Raw genomic sequence first — 26,374 nt, 5'->3', positions numbered from 1 at the left:
ATCTGATTTACACCACTTCTTGAATATATTGTTGCACAGTACTCTTGAAGTTTTTCCTTCACTACTGACAATATCTTAGTAAGGAGTAAAGAGAGAGGCTTGGTTGAGCATTTGTTTTTAAGGATTCTTATGAAGTTTCGGAATCCAATATATATATGGTAGTTCAGCTTCATTTTGGTTCTTAAAAATATTCAAAACTGACATCCATTTTGTGGAATTTCTTCCTTAGATAGGGAACTATGAGTATAAGTTGGATTACCACTGGTAGAATTAAATCCAAGTTCTTCTAAAATACAATTTGTAGAATGAGACTTACAAAGGAAGACAATGTTGTTACCTGCTTTGTCAGCAGGGACCAGTACGTACTGATCATGTAATCTATCTAATTCTTTTTTCACTTCTGGATTTTTTTAATACAGAAGAATGGATAGTTTTCATTTTGACCCTCAATCTTTTAATACAGGATTTTAACATGCATCTGATACATTTAATCCATTCGAACAAGGTTTCAACGTCTTCTTTTTCATATCTGGCCCGTCCTCTAGCGTAATCTTCAACAGAATCCATAATATTTATGAAATTCCGACACCAGTTGAAGGATCGGGGTTCCCTATATTTAGGACCTTTTAAAATAAGTGATTTAAGGTCCTCATTATTAAGTATATTTTCATCACCTGTAATAACGTGTCCAGTAGGACTATAGTTATAGGGCAGAGAAGAACATAAACACGATGGAGGATTATGTTTCAGATATTCGATATCTAGGCCATGTAAAGTTTTTTTTTGTAATTGAAAAGTTTGGAAGCAATGGTCGATGTTTACTTGTAGGAAATACAAGGTGTAATCTTTAACTTGAAATATGGTGGAATACAAGACTGGACCGTAAGTAACTATTTTTATTGATAATACGTCGTCGATATAACTAGATATCAAGTTCAAAGCCACAGCAAGTTTTTTTTTCCATATAGATTTTGAATAAATTCTGTTTCTTGACAATTAACTGGCATGTACAAGAAGTAGCACAAAAATATGAAATGTTGCATAAAGGACAAAACATGTATGTATAAAAAGTATTTAAAAAGAAATATCAGTGCCACGTGTATTTTAAATCACAAGAAGATATATTTCAGTTTATTAACTGTTTTTTATTTAGATAAGAGGAGAACAATAAAGATTTCATTTCCCCTGGAATTCCATCATTCCATCATCTTAGCTTAGCGTCACTCCGTGGTAAAACGCTAACATTTTGCAATAGGTTAGAAAACCTGAGTTATATTTGATAACATTTATCATTCATATTCGGAAACATATTTAATATTCATAAACATCTGACTTATATTGTAATTTACAATTTTATTCAATATTCATTTTTTAAAAAAAAACAACAATCATTCAGTTCCTCAAAGCAAAAAATTACACTGAAATCAAACATAAAAGAAACAGAAGTTATTTTTTATCAAGTTTCTTGTACTCTTGTCTAGACTTCCGGAATAACATGTCTGTTTCGTGCAATCTATCCAGTACTCCTATGACGCCATAATTCCCGATAAACCTAAAATGAAAATACAAACAAATTGGTGTCACTTGCTTAGTATACTGCGATCAGAATAGTGTTCGATTGGAATTTCTTACTTAAGATGATGGAAGTCATGAAACTCTGGAGACGGAAGAAAGGGCAGGTTGTATCCGCTGTGGTGTATAAGGGTAACGGCGTAAGACAGAGCCAGCCAGACAAGGGTGGTGATAAAGTTAGAACCACAGATCAGAGGTCCGAGTACCAGAGACATCAGGTTAGAGACAAGCATCTCAACTGGGTGGGCGTACACGGCGGTGAAACTAACAGGCGCTGTCCACTCGTGATGCTTTTTGTGGATATGCTTGTAGAAGAACGGGGTGTGTAGCATCCTACAAAACAATTACTGATCCTTTCAAATCCAGAATTCTCTTAGTCCCTTTCATGCACCAAATCAGTTTTTTCAGCAGTAGGAAAAAAATAGCGATTTCATGGATGGAAATGGAAAATGATATATTATATACATTACCTATGACTGTAATAAAACACTATCTCCTCGATGAGAATACAGCTTATCATATGGAAGATGAATTGTCTCCAACCAGGCAAAGAAAAAGAGAGGTCACATCCTCGCCATTTTAGTGCCAGATAAAACAGCACTGAGCTCGGTAACAAGATGACTGTACTATTGAGTAACATGTTGTGCCAGAGCTTGTTAAGCTTCGCTGGATCAACCTATAGAAACAGAAACAGGAAACCGCAGAATAAGATATGCCAAAAGCTCAAAATTGTTGAATATATGAGATCGTAAAAACCTGTTAAATATTGAGTACATCTTTAAAAAATAATGAGTTTTTATGTATTCTTTCCATACCTTTGTACTGTCTTTCTGTATCTTATATTTTAATATCCACTTTGGTTTGTGGTAGAGGTCGACCATCAGAAAACCACCTCCTACAACCCCTGACACTACTCCGTAAACCAACAAAGTGGCTAAACCCATGAAAAAGACAAAAAAGTTCTCAAATCATTAAAATGGCTTAACCATAAAAATTGTAAATTCATACGTCAGAAAAGTGGCTTATAAAACATGAAAAAAGTAAGAAAAACAATCAGGGCCATTCACAAACAAAATGGCTGGTCCATAAAAAAGACAGACGCACACAAAATGAAGTTCATTCACCAACAAAGTAACAATACCAATGAAGAACCCTCTCTACGCTGCACATTAAAGAATACAGTTAGAGTAATCTAATAAATGTGTAGTATATTTCTCATTTTGTTATCAATTCAAGTATTCTTAACATTTTTTTTAAAAGGCCAATATAATTTAATTATTATTATAATATTAGCGTGTTATTTACATGTATTTTCTCTATGGAAGTAAAAAATATTACAGTGATTTCTATTCACTGATAATGTTGTGTTTGAACAATGCTAGATACCATACATGTATAGTGAAAATCAAAACGATCAGCTCAGTATTAATATCTTTATACAATATATTTTTTCTCAATATCAAAACAAATATATCGTTTTCCTGTAGAGAGGGTCTTTAAAAGCAAAAAAAGTCAAAGTGTTCTGATGTAATCTATAATTTAGCATGTATGTCGATGACATCGACATTATTTATAATTGAATCTACATTTAAGAATTGATATTTATAAACATTGTATTTTCAAATTTCGTAATTTTATTCAGGAAGGAAGATGAATTACATTGAACATTTTTCGCCGTTAAATTATCGCTGCATAATAATGCAGAAATCAATACCATCCATTGGTGGCCTGAACAGATATGAACAGTGTGAATGATTCTGACAAGTACAAATCAAAGTACTGTAAGTACTGGGAAGCGCTAAGCATATTGCTTTTTGCAATTCATCAGATTTAATTTAATTTAATTTAAATTGCCTTTTGTATTGGAATTTATACAATACATGTATCTTGAGAGTGCGGCTGTACTAGGCCGAGCACAATTGTTTGATACATAATCAAACATGAGTCTTCCCGTTGGGATATGAAATTCAACATCATGCCAAGAAAACCTTATCATTCTCTCCATATAGCAAACTCAATAAAAGCCGAATTAACGTTAATCTGTGATTCTTCCCCGGGGAGATGTGCGCCAAGCAATTAATGTCAGCAGGTTTGAGGGAGGGATCTTAAAATTTACTGGGTTTAAATTATGGGAAGAATACCAATTATTTAGAAGATTTGCCCCCCCCCCCCTGCCATTTTTTTTGTGGGGGGGGGGGGGTTGGAAGTCAAAAATAGGGAAGGAAATTATTTATAGTAAAGTAATTCTTTAATAAAAAGCTGTATTTCAATTATTTACGTAGTTCAATTTCAAAATATTTTTTCTTAGTACAAATTGGCATCTGGTAGTTGTGGAAGTACCGCGTCGAAATATAGATAAAAGGGTACCAAATTCCCGGACGCTTACATCATTTCCTGATTGAACAAGATGGAGACGAGTACTGAATGGGTAGACGTTACCCGATTGGCTATGTAAACATTTTCATTTTAAAGTGAATATTTTCTGCTGATTTTTTTTCTTATTTTCTTCAATCCAACTTTTTTAAATATGAATTTTGGTACCAGTGCCTCTGACATTTTACGTATTTTGTAAATAAATAAAGATTTTTGACAGGAACTATTAAGGGCATAAGGGACTACTTCCTGGGGTAGACGTTTATTTTTTCTCTAACTAAGAAAGCTAAGAACCTAGGATCCACCCCCAGAAGTCTGCTGCCGTAAATTGTCTTGCCGGCGTTTTGGGAATATGGGTGATTTGCATCAATTACACTTTTATTGACTCCATCGCTGTCGAAATCGAACGAGTGGCATGATTGCCTTATGCCGTTTCTTCTGTCAAAAGATCAATCAATTTTACATACATGAAAATGAAAGAAAATATTTCTCCGTTTCTATAAAAAAAAACGAACCCCCCCCCCCCCCCCCCAAATATATTAAATGACAGATATTGAGTCCAAACTGCAATGTATTTCTAAAATAAAACCTGTAAAAATATTTTCTTTCTCAATCGCCTTATAGGAGTCTAAAAGAGGTTTAGAATTTAGAATTATAAATAAAGCTATACATTTGCTGGAAAATGCACATGACTGTATACGTATAAATAATTTTGAACACTTGAAAATGTCGCTGAATGTTGCTGAAATTCCTCTCATTTTTTGCAACACCGTTAGCTAAAATGCTATGGTGATAGTTTTAAAAAAATGAATTCATTCCGTGTTAACGAGTGTTACAATTTGAAGATTGGCTGTTAGTGACTGTACTGTCATGTTGTAAATTTTGAATTTACCGGGTGGCAGTAAATACAAAATTTACAACATGACAATTAACATGACAGTACTTGAATTTTAAAAACTACACTTAGAAAATAAAGATGTTATTTGTTTATTGCGTCGATGAAAAATTCCTTATTGATAACATGATTATTTGTTAGAGTTTTGATTAAAACCTCTCAAAAATATCGAATACTAGACTAAGGATTCTTACTAAATTGTTTTTAGTAATTCTCTCTCTCTTTTTTTTTCTTTTTTTTTTTTTTTACATATTCGTAAGTGGTTTATAAATTTTGTTTTATAGAAAGGATTTAACAAGAAATACATCAATTGGTTGTGTAATATATTTACACAATCGCCACGATCGTCCACTGACCAGTATTTATTAATGATAAATAAAACTTAGACTATATATTACATTTTGTTTAAAATAAGCTACAGCTGTGAATGATACATTTTTAACACCTCATATTCATGGCGCTGTGCAGCATAGTTATTTATTTTTGGCATCATGTTTGTAACAACGTCAAGTGACTAAACTATGTCAATGAAACGAGGATCCGTAGAGTTAACGTCCTTTTTGAGTATAAAAATATAATATTTTAATTATTATTTTGTCATTTTCGTTTGATGATAAAACATTCGCTGCTATCCCATTAACTCCGGTTTTAATATACATGATTTATAAATGTATTTGCAACCAAACAATTGTCTTCTCTGTTGATCTCACAACATGTGTGTATCTGAATAATACCTTTTTTAAATTAAAAATTTCGTACTTTTCTTCTTTGGATTAAAAATGTTATTAACCCCCAAAAGTATTCTTGGACTATTGTTGAAATACTTCACAATGCTTCAGTTTTTTTTTTTACCGACGTTTACATAATTCTTAATTAACTAAAGCATAAAGCATAAAGTGTGTATAGAGGAAAAAATATCCATAGCACTCTTGTGTAAATTGAAAAGGAAAACCGAAAACAATTGCCCGTAATATTTCTACTATTTCCAAGATAAATAATTCAGCAGACCAAGAAGCAAAATACGGTAAATCAATCTCAAGCAGTTATAAAGTTTTAGGAGGGAATACAACATTGTTTTATTCTGTTTTTATGTAGTCTTCATTAAGTTGCTTAGCAGTCAAATCGACAACACGCGCACATCTTTACATAACTATTTGTTTCCTAATACAAGTATTACCGGGTACACTATTTATGTTCCCCAAACGAAGTTGGGGAACATATTGTTTTTACTCTGTTTCTTCTTATTATTATTATTTTTTTTCTTCTTCTTCTTCCTGGAACTTTTTTGTCCGGGAATGATCTTGTAAACTGTACGTCCGATGTAGGTAAAACCTTTTTAGGGTTAGTAGACATGTTATGTAGATTTGCGGAATCAAGGTCATTTTGCGCGCACGTGCTTGCAAGAGCGTGCACGTGCAACACGTGAAATGACCAATATAGTAGATATAGCCACAACTGTTCTATTTTTAGATGAAATGCTTTGAAACTCATAATGTGAGGATATATTAGTAGTATAGACATGACGACATGGTGAAAATAGCAAGATCTCACGCGCATGCACGTGCACTTCGCTCTGATTGACTGCAACTAAAGTCTCAATATCTTTCTTGTTGTTTGACGAAATCCTTTGAAATTTTGAACATAGCCATGCATTAGGATTTCCTACAACATGAAATAAAGCAATTATCATGAAAACACGTGCATGCACGTGCGCTGCAATCTGATTGGCTGAAACTTTAAACAGCTATAACTCCCTTGGTTTTCAACCAAACAGGATGGGATTTGGAACATAGATAGATGTAATGGACTTCTACAAGAAGGTATGGTCACCATGCTCATGTATACACGTGCGTGCACGTGAAATGAGTAAAATCAAACATACACTTGAATGAGCGTATTTTTTAAATAATTTTGGATTAAATACTTTAATATTCAGTGTATTAAAAATACAGATTGTGAAGACAAGATGATATGGTCATGACGGAAATGCATTCACATGTGCACGCGTGCAATGCTAAAGTTTAAATGATTTTTGTACACTTCTTTGTAAATGTTGTTAAAATCTCAGATGAATAGAGTTTGTCTTATTTAATGAAGCTTACAGGGAATATGGCACCAAAAGGTAGTTGGGGAGCGTTTGGGGAACATCTGTAACGGTCCCCGTTACAATTAGCACTAGTTGCTTACAATTTAACGGCGCTTTTCCTGTCCATTGTTAAGAAAGTTTAATTAAGGTTTTTTTCATTTTGCTCCATATCTTGCGCACTGCACACACAATTTTAAAGCACACAGCCACCACGTGCCCTACATGTACCCACAGCCTCAAACTGCATGCCTTTCATTGCGAATTATTTACTTCATGTAAAAGTATAGAGTACAACACAAAGTGTAGACAGTCCTTGAATGCATTCCAGTCTGTTATTAATTGATACTGCGATGCGAAAATCAACTTCATTAATAGCTCTCTGCATGGTGCAAGGGTGATAAAAGAAAGACTTGTTTTAGTAGCATTGCCTGAAATTAGGGTCTACGCGTAGAAGAAGAAACAATATTTTATATGGATATACGTTTATAGAACGTACATATGCACCTTAAAATTCAATTTCATAAGTGCTGCTAAATAATTCAATTCCAGATCGAAGAATTAAATACTTGTCAAAATCTCATCTTAGTTTTAAAAATATGCACTTATTTGATCACTGCAGTAAATGCGCATAACATATAATATACCGTTTCAATAAAATACTTGTGCCATAAATGCAGCAACTGTTAACAACATGTTACACATGTGATGAGTGGTGATGAGTGCCGATACGATTTAAAATGAACTACAATGTATAGAGATAAGCCTTACAACTAACAGTGGATTTTCGTACCATGTGCATGCATATCTTTACCTACTAATTGACTCCTATTATTAGAACTGCACGTAACTCAGTATTACACAAAAATAGCCGAAAGAGAGTTGGGGATTTCAGTTGCATATTTTTAGAAAAACCAGTGGAGTTATCTAACTTGCTTAGTGGCACTGGATCCGGAACGGAAGTAGATTTACGGCGACAGAAAGCGCTTTGCGCTGCGCTTAGCGCTTAAAAATGGTTGTCTAGGACAACAATTCTTATTTTTCTCCATATGCTAAAAAGTTTTTTTATGTGGTCATTTAGGTTTTTTTCGAGAGAAAAGAAAAAGATTATTTTGTTCATATTTACAGTTCCAATCTCTTTGTCCGAGATAAAATTAAATATAGAAATAAAAAAAAATGGTCGATACAATGGCCTTGTCAGCAAATACAATTTACCGGTATCATTTGAGTCAAATGCTGGCTGATTTTTTCATACTAATTGTTTTTTTTTTTAAATGTCGGAATATCTGGTAAAAAAAAATATTAAATTGCCTATGATTGTTTCGGTATAATAAAACAGTTATGGAATGGGAACTCGGGAAATAGCAAATTTATGGTTCCCCTCGGCAGGAATAGTTTCCTCCCTCGGGGAACCATAAATTTGCTATTTCTCTCGTACCCATTCCATAACTGTATAATATACTAATTATAAATTATAAACATCTAAATAAAATTCTTTTCAAGTAAGATTTCGATCCGAGATCCACAATGGTTGAAATCAATGATAACAGACACTCCCCAGCTTATATAAATTTATTATAAGTAAAAATATGATAAATAAATTATTAAACTCTACTGAAAAATAAAGTTCTGTTAATAGTGTATTACATTATCAATGTTATCACTTAGTACTTAGACCTGTAAGTTTACTCAGTGGGTGAACGGTTTATAATCAGATGAATCTTTGCTTGCTACAGTGTGCAATGATGCAGTAAATAATATTACTGTTATTTTATAAATGTGCAATAGTACTAAAAATCCAAAGTTTTTAAAGGACCAACTAAATATATTAAAATCAGATTGGGTTTTCGTCTAATGAACAATGTCGTAAAGGTAGGCCCTACATAGACAGTCTCTCGCGAAAAGGGGGAGAGGTACTAGTAATTTGTATAAATTAAGTAAAATACTTACCTGTAGCATTCCAGAAACCCTCCTCTAGGTTCAAATCCATTTTATGCAAACGTAAAATTAACTATTTATAAATCAAGGGTAAAGGTTACTTGCCGGATACTACATTTCCAAACGTGAATCATTCTGTTACTTTGAGACGCATTCATACATCCTGGTGTGATTATTTTTATGACAAGCCAACACAGCTATGGGATTTTTAGAGATAAAATGAGATAAGTGGATTGACACTTGACATACAGGTCAAAATATGGACAAAGATATCATTTGGCTATTATACATTTATTAGAAGAAGGGTAAAAAAGGGTAAAATGGCAGATCAAACTAACGTTCAAATAGAGACACAGGAAATTCGAATGAAAAAGAGTATAAACTTGCTGCACTGTGTTGCAGTCCTGGTTGCTGTGACAGGGCATATCTCTATTTTCATTTCACCAAGTGTCATTTTTTCTACAGTCGGATCGATCGGATTAACGATTATTGTGTGGGTATTTGCTGGTTTGTTAAACATCAGTGTCTGCCTTTGTTTTGTCGAGCTTGCTACTGTTTTTCCGTCTTCTGGTGGTCCCTATGCTTATGTCACCAATGTTTTTGGTGGAATGTCAGGGTTTATCATCATGTGGGGATACACAGTATTGATAATCGGACCGTTTTGGGCATATTTATGTTACACAGCTTCTGTGTACATTCTGAAACCTTTCTTCCCACTTGATTGTGAGCCTCCTGCTCTTGGTGTAAAAATTCTTGGTGCTTGGATACTAAGTAAGTATGCACACTTTTAGCAGAATAATCATTTGATCATTTTTACAAACCTAAAAGCATTTTATTCACAAAACTTTATAAAGATAAATTAATATGTTTTAAGATACCACTTTTTGGGTGAGTGCCGTTGTAATTTTTTACTTGATAAACCAAAAGCATTGATAAATATTTCTAACTTAGATGTAAATCTTCATTCTGCACATTACTGGAAGGTGAAAGGTGATACATGTCCACATTCACTATAGACAGAGATATCACATCAACTATATTATATTAGTACACATGGAACCTGCATATGTAACATATTAATTCTCATCCTCACAACATCCTCATCCTGATTGTGGAGTCATGCCCATAAATGTGAGTCGCCTGAAAAACTGCAAATTTTTTTTTCTTAGCCTTGCTTTCTCTCATTGCACCAATCATTTTGGGCTTGTCATTGAAAGGCTATATGTAATTGACTGAAAGATAAGAAAAAAAATTCAAGATGTGTAAATTCCCAAAAGTGTAAAGGAAAAAATGTATGACTGGACCGGGAATCGAACCCGGGATGCTGCATCACTACTCAGGTGCTCTGTAGAGTGTGTTACCCAGGCTGATATCCATGGGCCAAACCAATGATATTAATGTCAGTGCAGTCAAACAGCCTCCAAAATATTAAATGAATGTTGTGAGGATCACTGTTTAGAAATGTTTGGAACTTAAAGGTACTTGGACACAGATTTGAAGTTATTACTTTCTCTATGATATTACGACTTATATATTTTAATAGCATTTCACACAAAAATTAATTAAAAATCTTATTTCGTTTAAAAGATATTGAAATTTCAAATTTTTCGGTTGGTTTAATTGACATATCGTTGCACTCTCACAAATTTAATTTTATTCTTAATCCTTAGGAAAAGTGGCAATCTCGTTTTGTATAAATGAAAAATATTAATACTATAATCCAGAAAATTCAGAGTAGACACGTTCGAAAGCAAAACAAACGCACAATATATTGTCAGTCCGTGCAGCTGTGGTAAGCAGACTGTGACGATTGAACGCACCCGGTGAATTCGAAATATACTCAACAAAAAAAGAAACGCATAATTTTAACTCATCAAATAAATTTTGAAAAAGTATATGGAACAATTATCTTTTTTATCATTAAATACCTGTGACCTATTTAATGTACACCATGGGCTTTTAAACCCCAATTGTTGAATTATTTCCCTTGATCAATAATGTTTATGAAAATAGTGTTTTGCATGATTTCTTGTAAATTGAGGGTCTATTTTCAATGAAATTTAGGATTTAGAGAAACAATATACGCTCCTATTAAACCCATATTTTTGCTTTGATTGCAATGTTGATGCTGCAATGCCACGCCTAAACAAAGATGAACGCAATAAGGCTCTATCAATGATTCTAACCAGAACTACGCAACTGGAAGTTGCAACTGCATTTGGTGTACATCAATCGACTTTGCAGCAGTTAAATGCACGTCTCCACCAGCTAGGAACAGAGATGACAGACCTAGAACTCGCCGTTCGCGGGTTACCACCCCCAGAAAGTACCATCACATCCTCCATTATCACCTGCGCAAACGGCTGGGAACTGTTGTATACAAACTGCTGAAATCAGCATAGAAGGCACAAATTGTTCGGAAAAGCCTGAGAGGAGCTGGTATTCGTGTACGACGACCGTACACTGGAAATCCACTAGTTAGCGCTGAGAGGTTGCAAAGGACATATGAATTGGTAAAGACGTATGCCTCTACAATTTGAAGGCGACGTCAATGACATCAGCTTAACTTGTCAATTTGGAACACTTTGGAACATACGACTTTGATTTTTATCACAACACACTTTAAATTAAAAATTAAGGTTTAAACTGAAAACTTAGATTATCATGTTTAATATGAATATGCGTTTCTTTTTTTGTTGAGTATATAAAAAATAACAGAACTCGAGCCCTGTTTACAAAAACTGTGTACATAACACGAGTGTGCTCGATTTGCTAAATTCTGCACGCACCTCTTAGTTCGGAATGACGATACTTGTGAAGATGTTTTGCTTTCTAACATTTCTACTCTGAATAAAATTATTTTTCTTGATAAAAGTTTTAATATTTCTCATTAAAACACATCAAAATTGCCACTTTTCCTAAGGATTAAGAATAAAGTTAAAATTTGTGAAAGTGCAAGGATGTGTCAATCAAACCCGTCAAAAAATTTAAAGTTTTAATGACTTTTAAACGAAATAAGATTTTTAATTAATTTTTGTGTGAAATGCTATTAAAATATATAATTCGTGATATTATACAGAAAAAATGAGAAAATAATTAACTTCAAATCTGTGTCCAAGTACCTTTAGGCAGTTTAAAGTTAATTCTACGTTTAACGTCACATCTAAAGTTCAAAACCTACGAGGGAGGGAGGAAAAAAATAAACAAACAAAATTTTCAAACGATTGTGAATTTATTCAAATCAACCTATTCAGTACATTAAAAACATTACAATTAAGTAATAAGAGCATTTAATTGATATGACACTTAAGATTAATTTCCCTAGCAGAGTTTTTCCTTAGTATGTAAATCAGTTTGAGTCCTATTGTTAGCAAACAATGTAGTCTGAGACTGAATGTGCAGGAAAGTGGCTTTTAACTAGGCCTCAGTTGTCCTTTGGATTTATATTGCCACACGTCCATGGTACCCTGGAGGCAAATGCTTCTTCTTGTGGGAAAAGTTGATCAATATCTACAATCAAAATTATTGATGACAATATTTAAAAGTGTTCATGTTGAAATATCCTCAAATTGAATTATGTCGTATTTTTTCTTAGTACTAGATCTACTAGCATTAAGTTTTGAAAGTGTGAATACTAATATTTGGACCATACTGATAGTTGTTAGATTATCTTTAATACCTTGAATTCCACACAAAAGACAGGATTCTTCACATCTTGGAATACCCCAACCACTTTCCTTACTCTCCTTCACTTGAAAGGCCCTATCTTCGGTAAGCTTCTCCCTGCTCAAATGGTTATGACAAGTATATTATCTTTCCCAAAAATTGTAGCTATTTGTAGGTACATAAATTATGAAGAAATCAATTACTTTACTCATTACTGTTCCTTTCGATTTTTACAGAAATATTTTTAATATGAAACATATTAGTAAGATTTAAATGATGCTTTTCACTGTATATAAATCTTGGTTTTTGACACAGTTTCCACTCAGTAAAAAAAGTTTTTCGATTCTCTCCAAAATACAATGAAAAGTTCAGCCAATAGAATCACGAACTGAGAGTCTGTCACTGTCAGTCTGTACATATGATTCGAAGACTGACAAAAAAAAAATCAACAAACAAGACTTTGTCATTAATATAATCATAAAATAATCTATTTTTTACTTACATTTATGGTCCCAAACTCTTTAATTCTCTAGTTTTCATTAATAAGACACAAACTGCCGTAACTGCAGCTATCAAAGCACATTTTCTGTCACTACGGGAAGCAGAATTCAGTCGCTAATTGAAGAACCAAACCGGAACGGACATACGGAATTCCGAATTGTTTGTTTTTTTCAAAGACGAATTTCTCATAAACCTACGCGCGCGGGTGACGTTAAACGTAGTTTTAATTTTAAACAGCCTTAAACAAAAATTTTTTTGACCATTTGTGCAGAATTCAGTTTGATTTTTTCCCCTTTTTTACATGACTGTATGTATGTCTTTTGAGCTCACAACATTTATTTTGCACTTGCTAATTATGCTAATAATCAGATTTATAATATACAGAGACAAGATGTTTTTATACTATCTGTTTGAAAGAAAGAGAGAGAGAGAGAGAGAAAGAGAGAGAGAGTATAAAGGAAAGATTGGTACCAGAAATATAATGTTCATGTTTCAATTGAAATTTCATGTTCATTTACCTGTTACAGTGTAAATTCCAATGAGCAGCAGATGTCATGATTTTTTTTTCTGAAACTTTAGAGAAACTTAATCACTGATAAACTTTGGTTTATTTTTATTGCAGCCACTCTTGTAGTTTTAAACTGTATCTACATGAAGTATGTCACCAAAGTGCAGACATTTCTCACAGCCAGCAAAGTTGTGGGCCTTATCTTCATAATTACCCTAGGAGTAGTGGTTCTTAGCAGAGGTAAATCAACTTTTTCATTGTGTGCTGGCATATTTTAGTTTTCTGCGGACACAGTTGTAATTGGAACAATGTCCCTAACTGGTTTTAATATATGCACTAACATGTACATTTTTTGTCATTGTGTACTGGCATATTTTAGTTTTTTGCTGACACAGTTCTAATTGAAATAATACTGGGTAAAATGTCTGCACTAACATGTGCATTTTTGTCATTGTGTACTGGTATATTGTACAGTTTGTTGCTGACACAGTTCTTATTGGAACACTTTCCATTAACATTTATATTAAAATATGCTCTCAGATGTACTAAGCTTTAAAAATGTTTATAAATGCACATACATGCTTAATTTGTTCATTTTAATAATATATGTTTTTGCTGATTTTACAAAAGTAATAAATTTATACCAAGATTCTATTTTTACTGTATTTTAAAACCACAAAAAGTAACAGACTTTGAGTGAACAAGGTAAACAATCTTTGGATAAAACTAGAAATGTACATGTACAGAAAACCCCAACAAAGTACCATGGACTGTACATAAATACTAGCATTTATATGTAATCCTTGATAATTGTTTTTTCCTTATATTGAAACAGTTTTAACATAACTGTGTGTTCTATGGTTAGAATGCAGCTGTTAAATAGTAAAGGTAATAATTTCCAGTCATTATATACTTTATATCAACATAACCAGAATGTATTTTTCTCTTGTATCCTATATATACTTACAGATAAAACTTTTCAGGTTTTCTGGTGAAACATGTAACTAATGACATTGCCTTTTTGATCCTAAAATCAATAAACGTTTCCCTTTGCACAACTACATTTTTGTACTCTTAATCTAAACAGGATATCTTTCAAGTTTCCTATCAACTCATACAGGTTTTAATTACTTTTTTTTTGTTCCTTCCTTTTTACTAACACTATCTTTAATTAAAAAGGTGATTTTTAAACTTGAACGGTATCAGACTTATTGTTTCAGTAAATAGGTATATACAATTCCTTTCTGTTTGTTAGGACATGAAACGAAGAGCAACTTTGAAGACGTTTTTGAGAACACCTCTACAGACCCAGGCTCCATAGCACTGGGCATATTTTATTCTCTGTTTGTGTATGGGGGTTGGTGAGTTTGCAGTAAAAAAAACTTTTATTCCTGATAATATAATTTACAAGAAAAGAAATGGAAAAAAAATTAGCGCAATGTTAAGTATTTTGAAATGTATGGGTTCTCTTTAGAGTAATTTTAACATTTTAAGGCAAATCGTCTGTGGTTTGATGGAAGAAGTTAAAGAACCATCAAGGTAAATTCTAAAGCTTGGGCATGAAGACAATTTATATTGATACACAATAACATTAGAGAAATTCAGGTTGTCATATTATATACTCAGGTTTTGCGTATTACATAAAAAAGAATAATGTCGATGTTTCTTTTTGAACATACATGTATATCAATTCTTTTATTTTATAGAGACATTCCACGTGCTGTGTACATTTCCTTCACAATCGTCATAGTACAATATGTTCTCGTAAACATCTCGTATTTTCTTGTTCTCACTCCTACACAATTCGTTTCATCGAATGCTGTGGCACTCGTAAGTTCTTATACTTCATTAGAAAAGAACATTAAATATTAATATTTATACTAATAGGCGGAGCTTGAATTTGTTTTATTCAAATTAAAACAAACTCAAATAAATAAATATTGGTAACCTATGTATTCTTTCTGTCGGATTTCCCACCCCTTTTATTTGTTATTGTAGACCTTTACCCAAGTCCACTTTCCGTTCCTTTCTCCTATCGTGTCTATATTGGTCGGGATGTCCGCAGTGGGTGTCCTAAATGCGTCCATAATGGGACATTCTAGAGTCGTTTTCGCTGGTGCTAGAAATGGCCATATGCCAACCATATTTGGAATGCTTCACATGCAATATTTAACTCCATGGCCAGCTATATTTCTTAAGGTAATCTGTTTCAGTGTTTTGGAAGCTTTTCTTTCAGAGTAAAGTATCTTTAAGCAAGGTTCTATAATCCCGTCATCCTAAAGAAGTTTGGTATTCTTTAATTTTAAATCCACTGTTGAAGTTGCTTTTATTCTTCAATTTTCGTATTATTTTTACGGTATTTTAATCTTCTGTTGCATAGAGCTGCTTTTTAGCTGGAAATGTACAATTTATAAGGAGAATAAGCTTATAATAAGTGTTACTTTTCAGGCAGCATGGGGTGCTGTGATGCTCTTCTCAGGTGGTATTGAAATATTTATGCAATTTATCCAGGCTTTTTCCTCTGTGATGACGTTGTTTGTAGTTTCAGCATTGCTTTATCTTCGCTGGAAACAACCAAAACTTCCAAGACCATACAAGGTAGGTATAAACTTCCTAATTCCCATTGACATCTTCATTAATGTTAGGAAGACTATTTTGGTTAAAAGATTATACGTTCATCCATATTTCACAATATTGGTGTGGGATAGTCATTGAGTAAATACTAGTACTTGGTTTTAAAAGTTCATTGTCAAGGATACTGTCAATTGAGAGATGACGTTTTCAGATATTATGTTTCGTTCTCATATCTTTCAAAAAAAAGGAAATAATTTCGTAGTATGCAATTTCGATTACTTCTTTCACATAATCTGAATTATAATGAGTTTTTGATTGCAGACGTCTTTAGTGAACGCCATCTTTGTCTTACTGTACCAGTTTTTGGTGCTACTATTTGCGCTCTATCAGAAGCCGGAGAGAATTGGACTGGCCCTAGTTATAATAGCAGCAGGGGCTCCCGTGTACTGGTTCGGTGTTTCATGGAAGTCTAAACCAGAAGCATACAAACGAATAAGCAGTAAGTTTTTATTATACCCCCGCAAACGAAGTTTAGGGGGGTATATTGGAATCAGCATGTCCGTCTGTCTGTCCGTCCGTCTGTAGACAAGATTTTGTCCGGACCGTTTCTCAGAAACTATGGGATGGATTTGTCTGAAAATTTGTACACTTATTATTCATCATATGAAGTTGTGCACCTGATATTTTCATTATGATTGGATAATTTTTCTGCATTTTACAGGCATTTTTTCTTTTTTATTTTATGGTTTTGTTTGGCTCTTAACTAGAAAACTATTAAACTGACAATCATCAAACTTGGACAGTTTATGCATCTTGGGTAGAAGGTTTGTCACAACCTATTTTAAGGTCACCATGACCTTTAATTTAAGTGAAATTTTAAAAAGAAACATGTCTTTTACTATTGAATTACACAATCCCAAAAATGTAAGAGTGTTTCTGTATCCCTGTTTAAAAAATGTTAAATTAAGAAAATAATATTTTTTCATTATTTACTTTACAGCAATCCATGTCAAATGTTATTTTATAAGAGATAATCTACCTCTCCCAAGGGTATAATTTATATCAAGCACTGGTCAAGGAGAATTTTGATAACAGAAAATTGCATCCCTTGGCATTTATCAGTGGACATGCATCCAGTCAAAGATTAATTAATGAGTTCAATATAGAAAAGCTAGCTGTCTCAATCATTTCTGTTAGCTGTTATCTCTGATTAAGGTCCTTTGGGAATTAGACAGAGGAACTGCTGGTCAGTTTAAATAGCATATGTCATTTGATGGCCAGCCTTCTATTTCTAAAATCAATTTGTTATTGATTAAGTTTTTAATACTAATTAGTTAAATTGATATATTAAAAAAAAAATTAAAATATCAAGTAACAAATTTCAGAGCATCATGTCCCACATGAAAGATATATGCATATGTGTGTGTTTGTGGGGGAGGAGCATTTGTCAAGGTATAATGCAACCATTTGATGATTATTTGTTATAATTAATGCTTACACCACAGGAGATGTGTAAACAAATATCAAAAGGAATAAGAAAAATTATGGAAATCCTTTTAAAGGTTGCCATGATTTCCTCACACTCTAAACTGTTTATATTAATTGAATGAACAATATTTGACTGGAGTATCATGCTGTGGTTGGGCACTTTATTATTTTTAAAATGAATTTGATATAAAGTTATAAAGATTAATTTGATTCTGTATAATATTTCTTTTTTCAACAATTATTTTTCAGAGTAGCATGACAAATAATTGCAATTTCTTTTTTTAATGAAATTAAAAAAAATGTTACAGTGTATTAGTATTGATGTTTTATTTGGTTGCACCTTAGATTCATAAATTGAAAAAAATTAACGAGCATGCAATTATATTTTCACCCAATTTGTTTTAAGACAATAGTGAACACCTCTTAATAGATCCATAAAATATTTGTGAATTGGCACCTACTCTGAAAAAACACAGCGGGGGTATTTGTCCCTATTGGACAGTTCTAGTTAAATTTGTCATAGACAAGGCAGCAATAGTTATATATTTTGAGACATAGTAAATATATGTATGTTATCCATTAATGATTTTAAATGTTGAATCGCATGTGTATTGTCAATTATGTCTCTTTATTAGAAGACCTCTAAGCTATTTTTGTATTCATATGAAGCACTATTTACTAAATATCTTATACATGCAAAAATTAAAAGAAAACACTTGTTGTAGCATTCAATTTGACATATTTCATTATCAACAATAGTTGCAGTGTATTTCCATTCATATGTCAAAAAACATATATCCCAGTGAGTCTAAGAAAATTCAAAAGACTCTGACACATCTTTTCCACATTTGGATATTTTTCTTGAAAAGTAGATTATTGGTAATCCAACAACCAAACTTACTGATAAACTTCATGACTTTACATGTAACTCTTCAACGTGTCAACTTCTTTTACCAGTGCAGCAATATGCCTTCATCTCCTGCATATAAGGTTTAAATTTCTTGTTGATTCAATACCCAAGAGCATGTCCTGCGTATGAACAATTTATAAAACGAGGTAATTTATTTGCAAACAAGTTGATAAAACAAGAATCTGAGCAGTCTCGTTTAAAGTCATTATGTCATAAGTTTTTGGATCGATACAATGACCTTGTCAGCAAATACAATTTATCTGTAAGTCAATGCTGACTGATGTTTGAAGTTTTCCATACAAATTGATAAACCATTATTTACACAAATGTCGAGACAGATTTGCCGTTCTTTCCGGACTACGACGAGGAGCATACGGCGAGTGTATGTGGTCGGCAGGTGATACTTGCTCCTCCATATCACCTGGTCCATGCTCTGTTGTTTAAGAGGCCCATGTTTGCTTTGCTCCTGATTTCCATCGTTTGAATGAACTTTTGATTTTGAATACTTTTCGTTATCTCCATATATGTCATCTAAAAGTTACTAGGAAGTGATCTAACATAAGATTTCATTCGCCTTTTTATCGAGTTGGAAACATTCTTAGAAGTTTTATTTTTCTTGATTGTCAAAGCTTACAATGTCTGCCGAAATTACTTTTTAACTGTTGATAAAAAGACATATATATATTTTTATATAATAATATATAAAAGAAAATAAATGTTTATATTAAAAATATTGGATTATGATTAACGAATAAATGATACATTGATTATGGTGATAAAGGTTTTAATTTATTTGACGTTGATTTTTTTTATTATTTAATAATATGTTAATAATTGCTATATAAAATGTCATTCTATAGTGTTACTTTGTCTTTATTTTAATGTTTAGTTTGTTTTCTTTAATTACAGAAAAAGTAACAATGGCTGTTCAAAAGAGCCTACTAATAAGCAAAACTTCATGAAAGCATCAAGCTGTGAATTTTTATAAACTTTACGATAGTGGCATGTTACCTTCCCAAATAGAATGCCGGTGCCCACTTCTGGTGCTTGAATGTTAAAGCTAGTCAAGCGTTTGTTGGCAGAGTGTGCATGAAGTGTTTGAATATAAATTGTATCAATTTGTATTTTATTGCTTGAACAATTTCAAATTAGCTGCGTTCATTTAATTTTATCTTAGGTATCAAGCTTATGTAATATGCTTTAGCATACAGACTACCTTGTTTATTAATGTATGATAATAACGTTATTGTTGACATACTTAAGGGTACTTACCACAAACAAAAAATGGATGTGCGGGTTGATATATATTTTTTGACTGATTTTGATTTGTATTGATATAAATAATAAATCCCTGAAATATAAAGAAATCGTAGGTTTTCCTTGGTGCTTAGATTTGAGATTTTATTTTGCACTCTATATAATTCCATACAAAATTTTGCACAATTTTTTAACTTTATGACAAAATCTTATAAAATACTCCCACTCTACTTTGTAAACATTATTTAGGTTGTCAATTTAAATGTGAATCTATGAGAAATAATGCTGATTTCTGAAAAAAGTTTGTTTGTGTTATTTATCCTTAAGTGTTCATTGCGCTTTTAAAAATATATATATTTAAACTTATACTCTGTGATCTTAATGGAGTATAAAGTCATTGTTATTCTTACATGTATTTTTTTTTTTACCTTTAAAAAGGAGAATAATTTATTACAAACTCTTTTATGGTAACATGTTGTGGTCTTTTTTTTTTTTTGGTGTATAGATGTTTATTACTTTTGACATGTGCTTCAGTGGAAAAAAATTAAATAAATAAATAGTGTGTTGATAAGATTTTTGTTAATTTCTGTGTTAACTAAGTAAAATTGTGCCAAAAAGGCTCCTGATTAGTCCCTTAAATAGGAAAAAGTAAAACTACCTCAATGTGTGATAATACAATTGCCAATGTTACTTCTGGTAAGTCCAGTCTTCATAGACTGACTGAGAAGCAGCACTTGATAACTAAAAATGCTCATTAAAATGTCGCCTTATCAAAAACTTACGTTTATTAGCCCATTATATTTCTAAAACGCTCAGCTGTAGTCATATAAAAAATGGGTAAATTACGAAATCTGATATACATGTATTTTCAGGAAATGCCAATGGCATTTTGAGGCACATAATGCATGTTCTTATACTTAAAAGGTATTTTAGTTCTATTTATTACTTTATTTTTTCTATAACGCATAGTGTAAAAGTTTGTTTCATTGTTACAATTTCATATCATGTAATAAGCTTTAGAATTGTAGGCTAGATTACAGGAAACTCAAATTCTCAAATAGATATTTATTGGCTCAATTTTTAAGATGCTGTTTCTTAGACTTCAAAGAACTTTGAATGTTTTTGCTTCATTTTATTTTACATTAATCTTTAAGCTTTTATTTTTTACTTTGTATGAAAATAAATCAAAACAAAACTCACTTTTATTCGACTTTTTATTTAAACACAACAAGGATACCTTATGAAAAAAGGTGAGGGTTACTGTATATTTATGTATAATAACTGAGGACATTCGGTACAAGATTTGTTACACATTGATTCAGATATGGCTTTGTGTACATTTACAAATTCAAAACACTGAAATAAATAATTAACAACGGCACGATAAATAATTCCCAAAATTTTGGGACGACCAGTTCCTTCTTTGAGACCAAAAAAAAGAAAGAAAAAAAAATTAAAAAATAGGGAAAACACAAAAGAACTAGCACTATATAACTAAACTACAAATCAAAAGTTACATACATGTACACCTATTTACAATTTTGAATCCATCAATTCTTTTTATTTTTTAAACTTTATCATATAGTATATGATATAAATTACTATATATTAAATAGTAAGGCACAGTAGTAGTAGTAGTAGTAGTAGTTTTTAATTTAGGACAATATTTACTATCACGAATTTATTGTCAAGGGTTTGATGAAAGAGCTATCCCACTCACAACCAGTGGATAAGTGTTTTATTATACTGATGTATATTATAATTTCTAAGGTTTGAATTTTCTTTGGAGTTAGATAATACTGCAAGAATGAGCTGAAATCCTGATGACGTCACAATGCTACTGAAGTCGTTATGACATCATCAGGCTAATGATTTAACGCTGGAAATTAAAATTGGCGTCAAAAATCGGAGGTGATTGATCTCGAGAGAAATCGAAGAAAGAGACTACATGAACAAAATGTTATGGTTCCAGCAGACAAAGCTAGTAACAATGCTGTTTTTGTTTGTAAGGCTCACACAGCATAAAGCTGTATTATAGAAGATCTTGGGTTTTTTTAACCTCTGAAAATACTATACTCACAGTTCAGTTTTTAATGATGAAAATCAACAAAATCAAAGTTCAGTGTTGTATAATTTAAAGTTCTATTTGTCTCACGTGATCTGCATTCCTAAAACTCATTGAAATCTTAAAAAACAAAGAAGCATTGCCAGTTTCAACAAATGCTCTTTTAAAATCATATTTTTACTCCATGTTTGTTGGGGAGAAACTTTAGACGCAATGTGATGAAACACTTCCAAAAATTTCAAAGAATTTCAGAGAAATTGAAATCAAAATTTGATTTTTTTAAAAAATAACATCAAAACGTAAAAAGACTTTTTTAAAACACTTTTTTAATTTTATAACAGTTCCTTCATGATTGATTGAAAACTAGACCTTTTGATAAAAAAAACAATTGCTTCTTCAGTAAAAATGAAACCCGGGAATTTTCAGATTTTTTAATTGGCCATCATCAAAAGAGTTTTCTTAAAATTAATCTAATTCAACACTCAAATACTCAGTAGTTGATTTTAAGGATGCTGGAGCTCATCATTAACAACATTCACGTCGTCTTCGGAGACAAAGTCTTCCAACAAACCATCAGAATTCCAAAGGGTACTTATACACTCCTTTAATAATCGATTGTTTTTTTTATTCCTTTGTTGCAAAATTCATTTTTTAAAAATTTATTTGAGAAGAAAACGCTGGCTGTGGTTTTCTATTCGAAATTCAGATATATCGACTTTTTTTCATCAATATTTAATAAAATGCCCCACAGGCAAACTTGTAAAGCTTTGTACACTCTTTGTCTCTGAGGTGTTGAGTGTCATGGAACTGTGTGCAGACTTTCATAGAATTCGGATACCCATCGTCCCATACAGAGGGGTCAATGACCTCGTCTGTGGCCACCCATTTATAGACACCACTCTCCAGCCTCCCTCCAATGTAAATATCATCAGTGTCTTCCACACCTCCCAAGCCTTCAAAACAAAACTAACTTAAATTATTTTGTTAAGTAAAACAGTTTTGTCATTTTAAAAAAGACCTGAATCGTAGATACAATATTTTTAGGCGGATACGTGTAGATCAAGGCTGTGCATTTTTATATATCAATCACCCTTACAGAATTTTATTGATACATCTGCAACTTAATACATCTGTAAGCAATTGATGAAACTAAATCCATTTTTTCGACATTTAAATGTATATGATGCATATTCAAAGAACCAAATCTGAAAGAGAAAATGGATAGGGTTCAACACCACTAAAATGATTGCAATATTTCACGTATTCAGATTTATTTGATACTCTGCATTGGTGTGCAAAGCAATGTCATTGTGGTTTTACTAGGGAGAGGTTAATGCAAAATTTATGATAACATTTTCAACATGATGATGGATCTCTTAAGACTGATAAAAAATTCAACCTGGAACTATATCTGCTTTCAATTTTTTTAGTAACAACAAACTTGACTTTGACTTACTTCTTATGTAATTCTTTAACAAAGTGACTTGTGCGGGAGTGTTGATATTAATAAGTCGTTGTGAGTACGTTTTGCATACATTATCAGCATCATCCCAAGTCTTTAATTCATTGGAGAAGTATATACAGAGTCTGTCTTCTTTATTATGATGGAATGTATCAGGACATTCGTCTGGAATCAATGTAGGAATTAACATTGCGACATTGCAGAAAAACAATTATACATAATTATCCGTGTAAGAGACTTATGTTTTTTTTTCTAAATGGGTGCAATTCTTTAATCCGCATATCAACAAACAAAAAACAAACTTTATAGTTTAGATTTATTTCTTTACAAATTTCTCTAAAAGTGATTGAGAGTAAGTAAAATATCTTATTATCATTGGTAGTATAAACTCGATCTAACATATTCGATATATTTACACACTGGTATCCGATTATCATGGTTCTTTATAATAAAGATTTGTTAAAATAATGTATGTTTCATTTGTGAATGACATAAGTAAATAATGATACTTAGGAGGTCATGGTTTTACCCTTGTCTTGGCATCGCCCCGTGACATTGGACCAACTTCCGTTAAGATGACATGTGGAGGTAAGATCACCTCTTGGCCACGTTACATTGTTACACTCATAGGTAAGTACTGTACCTAAGGCCCGCTTACTGGACTGGAAAGTCGTGTTTGAATTGAACACGGTATAGGGTTCCCCACATTCTAAGTTTAAATATAGGTGTCTTTTTAATTGCAAATATATGTATTAAAATATATTTAGGCCTAATGGTAAGTATTGCTACTATGATCTTTACAAGATAAAGGCGATTTTTACAAGATAAAGAGTTTTTTCTTTCATCGTTATTTCTGTAGTATTAATGTAGAATTATTCTAGCAATGTGACGTCCATTTTTACAGCTTTATGCACCATACCTGAAATAATGCAATGAATTCCACTAAATGTTTGGACGCATTTACTCTGTGGTCCACATTTTATGCCATCACAGGGGTCCTCAAATTCCTGTGAAAAAAATTTAAAATAAATAATAGTTCTGCACCGAAATAGCGTATAAATACCGAATTTCCTCAGCAGTATTTATTTATTGCATAATGCATTCAAAACCGTTTACCTTTATACACAACCATTCCCTTACAATAAATTAAAACCTTGTCATCGGTCATTTGCAAAATTATTTTCTTAAAATCATTCAATTACAAGTACTTTGATGTTGACATAAAAAAAATTCTTGAGTTTTTGATTGACAATGTCTGTGTGTGAGACTAGGTCTTTCAACAATCTATTGGAATTCCATGGGTACAAATTGAGGCCTGTTATTAGCAGATCTATTTTTGTATTCATATGAGACAGAATTTGCCTAGAATCTTATAAGTGAAAAGAAGAACACACTTTCTCTGGCCTTCAATTCGATATTTTGATATATCGACGACGTATTGTCAATTAACAATGGTTATTTCATTTCCTATGTTGATACGATATATCCCGGTGAGGTTTAGATTAAAGATACCACAAAGTCAGAGACACATCTGTTTCATATTTGGATATTATACTTGAAAAATACGTTAATGGTAATCAAACAACCAAGAATAAAAAAAGTTTTTCAATCGTCAACTTCTCTTACTCATGCAGCAATATACCTTCATCATCTGCATACTTCACCTGATCCCAACTGATATTTTGAAGATCCTTGTTTGGTCTGCTCCGTTTTGTATTATCAAATTGACTTTTGAGCTTGAATACCGTTTGTTATCTCCTTATATTTCATAAAAAAATATTGTATTAAAGAGTCTTCCTAGTTTAAATTTAATAAAGTTCTTAGATTTATATTATCAGAATGTACAAATGTAATGAATCATTGATGAAAGCTATAAAAATAAAGACTGTTTGGATTGTTGAGAATTCAGCACTATAGTGATCCTTAACTGATAAGTCCACAGTAAACTAATTCCTTGTTTAAAGCCCCCAAGCGGCAGATTTTTTAAATATAAAAATCCATTGAAAAACAAAAACAAGTGTATCAATTTTTTTTCGTCTATCGTACATTTATATTTTGGACATTTTATACATTGACAGGTATCTATCAGTCAAAAATTACATGTAAGGTGACCGAACTTTCGCACTATTATTTTGGAGCAAGTTAATTGTGTGTATAATAAAAAAAAATTCTGAAAATTTAAAAGTAAATTACAATGCATGACTTTTTCCCATTAATTAGCTAATACAAAGGTGTATTTATAATATTTTTTGAAATTGTTTTATAGATGTTTCTTTTAATCAGATAGAAGGGTAACTTTAAGATGAATTAGTGGATGTTAAGCATAGAAATAATTTACCATGGCCTTACCGCCTTCCCTTTCTTGACATATCATTTGTCCTAGGAATCCACAAATCCACATTGAGCAATGATTTCTAAATGAAAATTTATACTGATGTGCAAGAATAACTTACTTGTTTAATGTCGGCAAGGGATGAGTAGTGATAAGACTTAGACGTTCGCACTGTACCCAATGCCCTGTCGTCGGCACTTATCTCGCAGAAATAAGTCTTCCATTTGTAGTTAACGGACGCACAATCCGAGGAGGCGTAGCATTCTAGTTTACAAGAACTCGGGCCTACATCGCTCACAGTCCGGATAACGTAGTTTTCCAGGCGAGAGTTATGGAAAGTAAAAGACAATATCGATGACAGTGATGAACATACAAGAAGGTTCAACAAATTGTACATTTTTATCAAAAGTAATCTACATTGTAAAAAGGAAAATTTTGAGAACAATGTAATTCTGTTACCTTGAGCATGCTCTATGACCCCGTGTTTCACCTTAGGGATTGAAATTGTGAAAAATTAAGTACATTTGTAAACATTTTATATAAACATTTCTACAATATAAAATTGATATTCTCTTCAAAATTACCTTTTCTTGTTTGGAAATAATTTCTGTTGACTTAGTTAATGGTTATTCATTTGCTTAAATATTCCATATAAACTTACAAATGTATATAGGATAATAAATTGATCAATCATTAGAGTTCTCTGGTTTACTTCATTCCCCGCAAATTCAGATTAATTTTCTTTCATAA

At 32.1% G+C, this 26,374-nt stretch overlaps 3 protein-coding genes and 1 long non-coding RNA gene across 4 annotated transcripts; 1 reads left to right on the top strand and 3 right to left on the bottom strand.

Annotated features, from left to right (window-relative positions):
- Positions 1 to 1,124: 1,124 nt before the first annotated feature.
- LOC134251523 (fatty acid hydroxylase domain-containing protein 2-like) lies at positions 1,125 to 9,023 on the bottom strand. Its single transcript, XM_062733936.1, has 5 exons — positions 8,874 to 9,023; positions 2,388 to 2,506; positions 2,043 to 2,248; positions 1,633 to 1,905; positions 1,125 to 1,552 (listed from the first exon to the last, which is right to left on the bottom strand). Exons 1-5 carry the CDS (start codon positions 8,911 to 8,913, stop codon positions 1,447 to 1,449), a joined length of 744 nt encoding a protein of 247 aa, XP_062589920.1. The 5' UTR covers positions 8,914 to 9,023; the 3' UTR covers positions 1,125 to 1,446.
- Positions 9,024 to 9,049: 26 nt separating this feature from the next.
- On the top strand, positions 9,050 to 19,930 carry LOC134251522 (large neutral amino acids transporter small subunit 2-like). The gene is made up of 9 exons (XM_062733935.1): positions 9,050 to 9,632; positions 13,651 to 13,776; positions 14,792 to 14,897; positions 15,031 to 15,075; positions 15,243 to 15,366; positions 15,535 to 15,735; positions 15,985 to 16,134; positions 16,432 to 16,609; positions 19,418 to 19,930. The coding sequence occupies exons 1-9, from the start codon at positions 9,182 to 9,184 to the stop codon at positions 19,468 to 19,470; spliced, it is 1,434 nt and encodes a 477-aa protein (XP_062589919.1). The 5' UTR covers positions 9,050 to 9,181; the 3' UTR covers positions 19,471 to 19,930.
- LOC134251524 (uncharacterized) lies at positions 12,114 to 13,105 on the bottom strand. Its single transcript, XR_009988765.1, has 3 exons — positions 13,030 to 13,105; positions 12,541 to 12,644; positions 12,114 to 12,371 (listed from the first exon to the last, which is right to left on the bottom strand). It is a non-coding gene; the product is annotated as an uncharacterized LOC134251524 (long non-coding RNA).
- A 2,246-nt stretch (positions 19,931 to 22,176) lies between the features above and the next one.
- Positions 22,177 to 26,021, bottom strand: LOC134251521 (uncharacterized). Its single transcript, XM_062733934.1, has 5 exons — positions 25,746 to 26,021; positions 24,212 to 24,299; positions 23,822 to 24,001; positions 23,287 to 23,457; positions 22,177 to 22,783 (listed from the first exon to the last, which is right to left on the bottom strand). The coding sequence occupies exons 1-5, from the start codon at positions 26,019 to 26,021 to the stop codon at positions 22,563 to 22,565; spliced, it is 936 nt and encodes a 311-aa protein (XP_062589918.1). The 3' UTR covers positions 22,177 to 22,562.
- Between the last annotated feature and the right edge of the window lie 353 nt (positions 26,022 to 26,374).

Source organism: Saccostrea cucullata, unplaced genomic scaffold (assembly GCF_032062105.1).
Source record: "Saccostrea cucullata isolate Sc308-1 unplaced genomic scaffold, CSIRO_AGI_Scuc_v1 ctg1693, whole genome shotgun sequence".
Classification (NCBI taxonomy): Eukaryota; Metazoa; Mollusca; class Bivalvia; order Ostreida; family Ostreidae; genus Saccostrea; species Saccostrea cuccullata.
This window is presented reverse-complemented; position numbering and strand designations above follow the sequence as displayed.

Coding starts and splice junctions, on each gene's coding strand:
- LOC134251521 (XM_062733934.1), bottom strand. CDS start 26,021: ATGTACAATTTGTTGAACCTTCTTGTATGTTCATCACTGTCATCGATA. Junction 24,002..24,211: donor AATTCATTGCATTATTTCAG/GTATGGTGCATA, acceptor ATTTAAACTTAG/AATGTGGGGAACCCTATACC. Junction 22,784..23,286: donor GTTAAAGAATTACATAAGAA/GTAAGTCAAAGT, acceptor TTTGTTTTGAAG/GCTTGGGAGGTGTGGAAGAC.
- LOC134251522 (XM_062733935.1), top strand. CDS start 9,182: ATGGCAGATCAAACTAACGTTCAAATAGAGACACAGGAAATTCGAATG. Junction 13,777..14,791: donor AGTAGTGGTTCTTAGCAGAG/GTAAATCAACTT, acceptor TCTGTTTGTTAG/GACATGAAACGAAGAGCAAC. Junction 16,610..19,417: donor AGCATACAAACGAATAAGCA/GTAAGTTTTTAT, acceptor CTTTAATTACAG/AAAAAGTAACAATGGCTGTT.
- LOC134251523 (XM_062733936.1), bottom strand. CDS start 8,913: ATGGATTTGAACCTAGAGGAGGGTTTCTGGAATGCTACAG. Junction 2,249..2,387: donor TACAGAAAGACAGTACAAAG/GTATGGAAAGAA, acceptor CTGTTTCTATAG/GTTGATCCAGCGAAGCTTAA. Junction 1,906..2,042: donor GTGTTTTATTACAGTCATAG/GTAATGTATATA, acceptor ATTGTTTTGTAG/GATGCTACACACCCCGTTCT.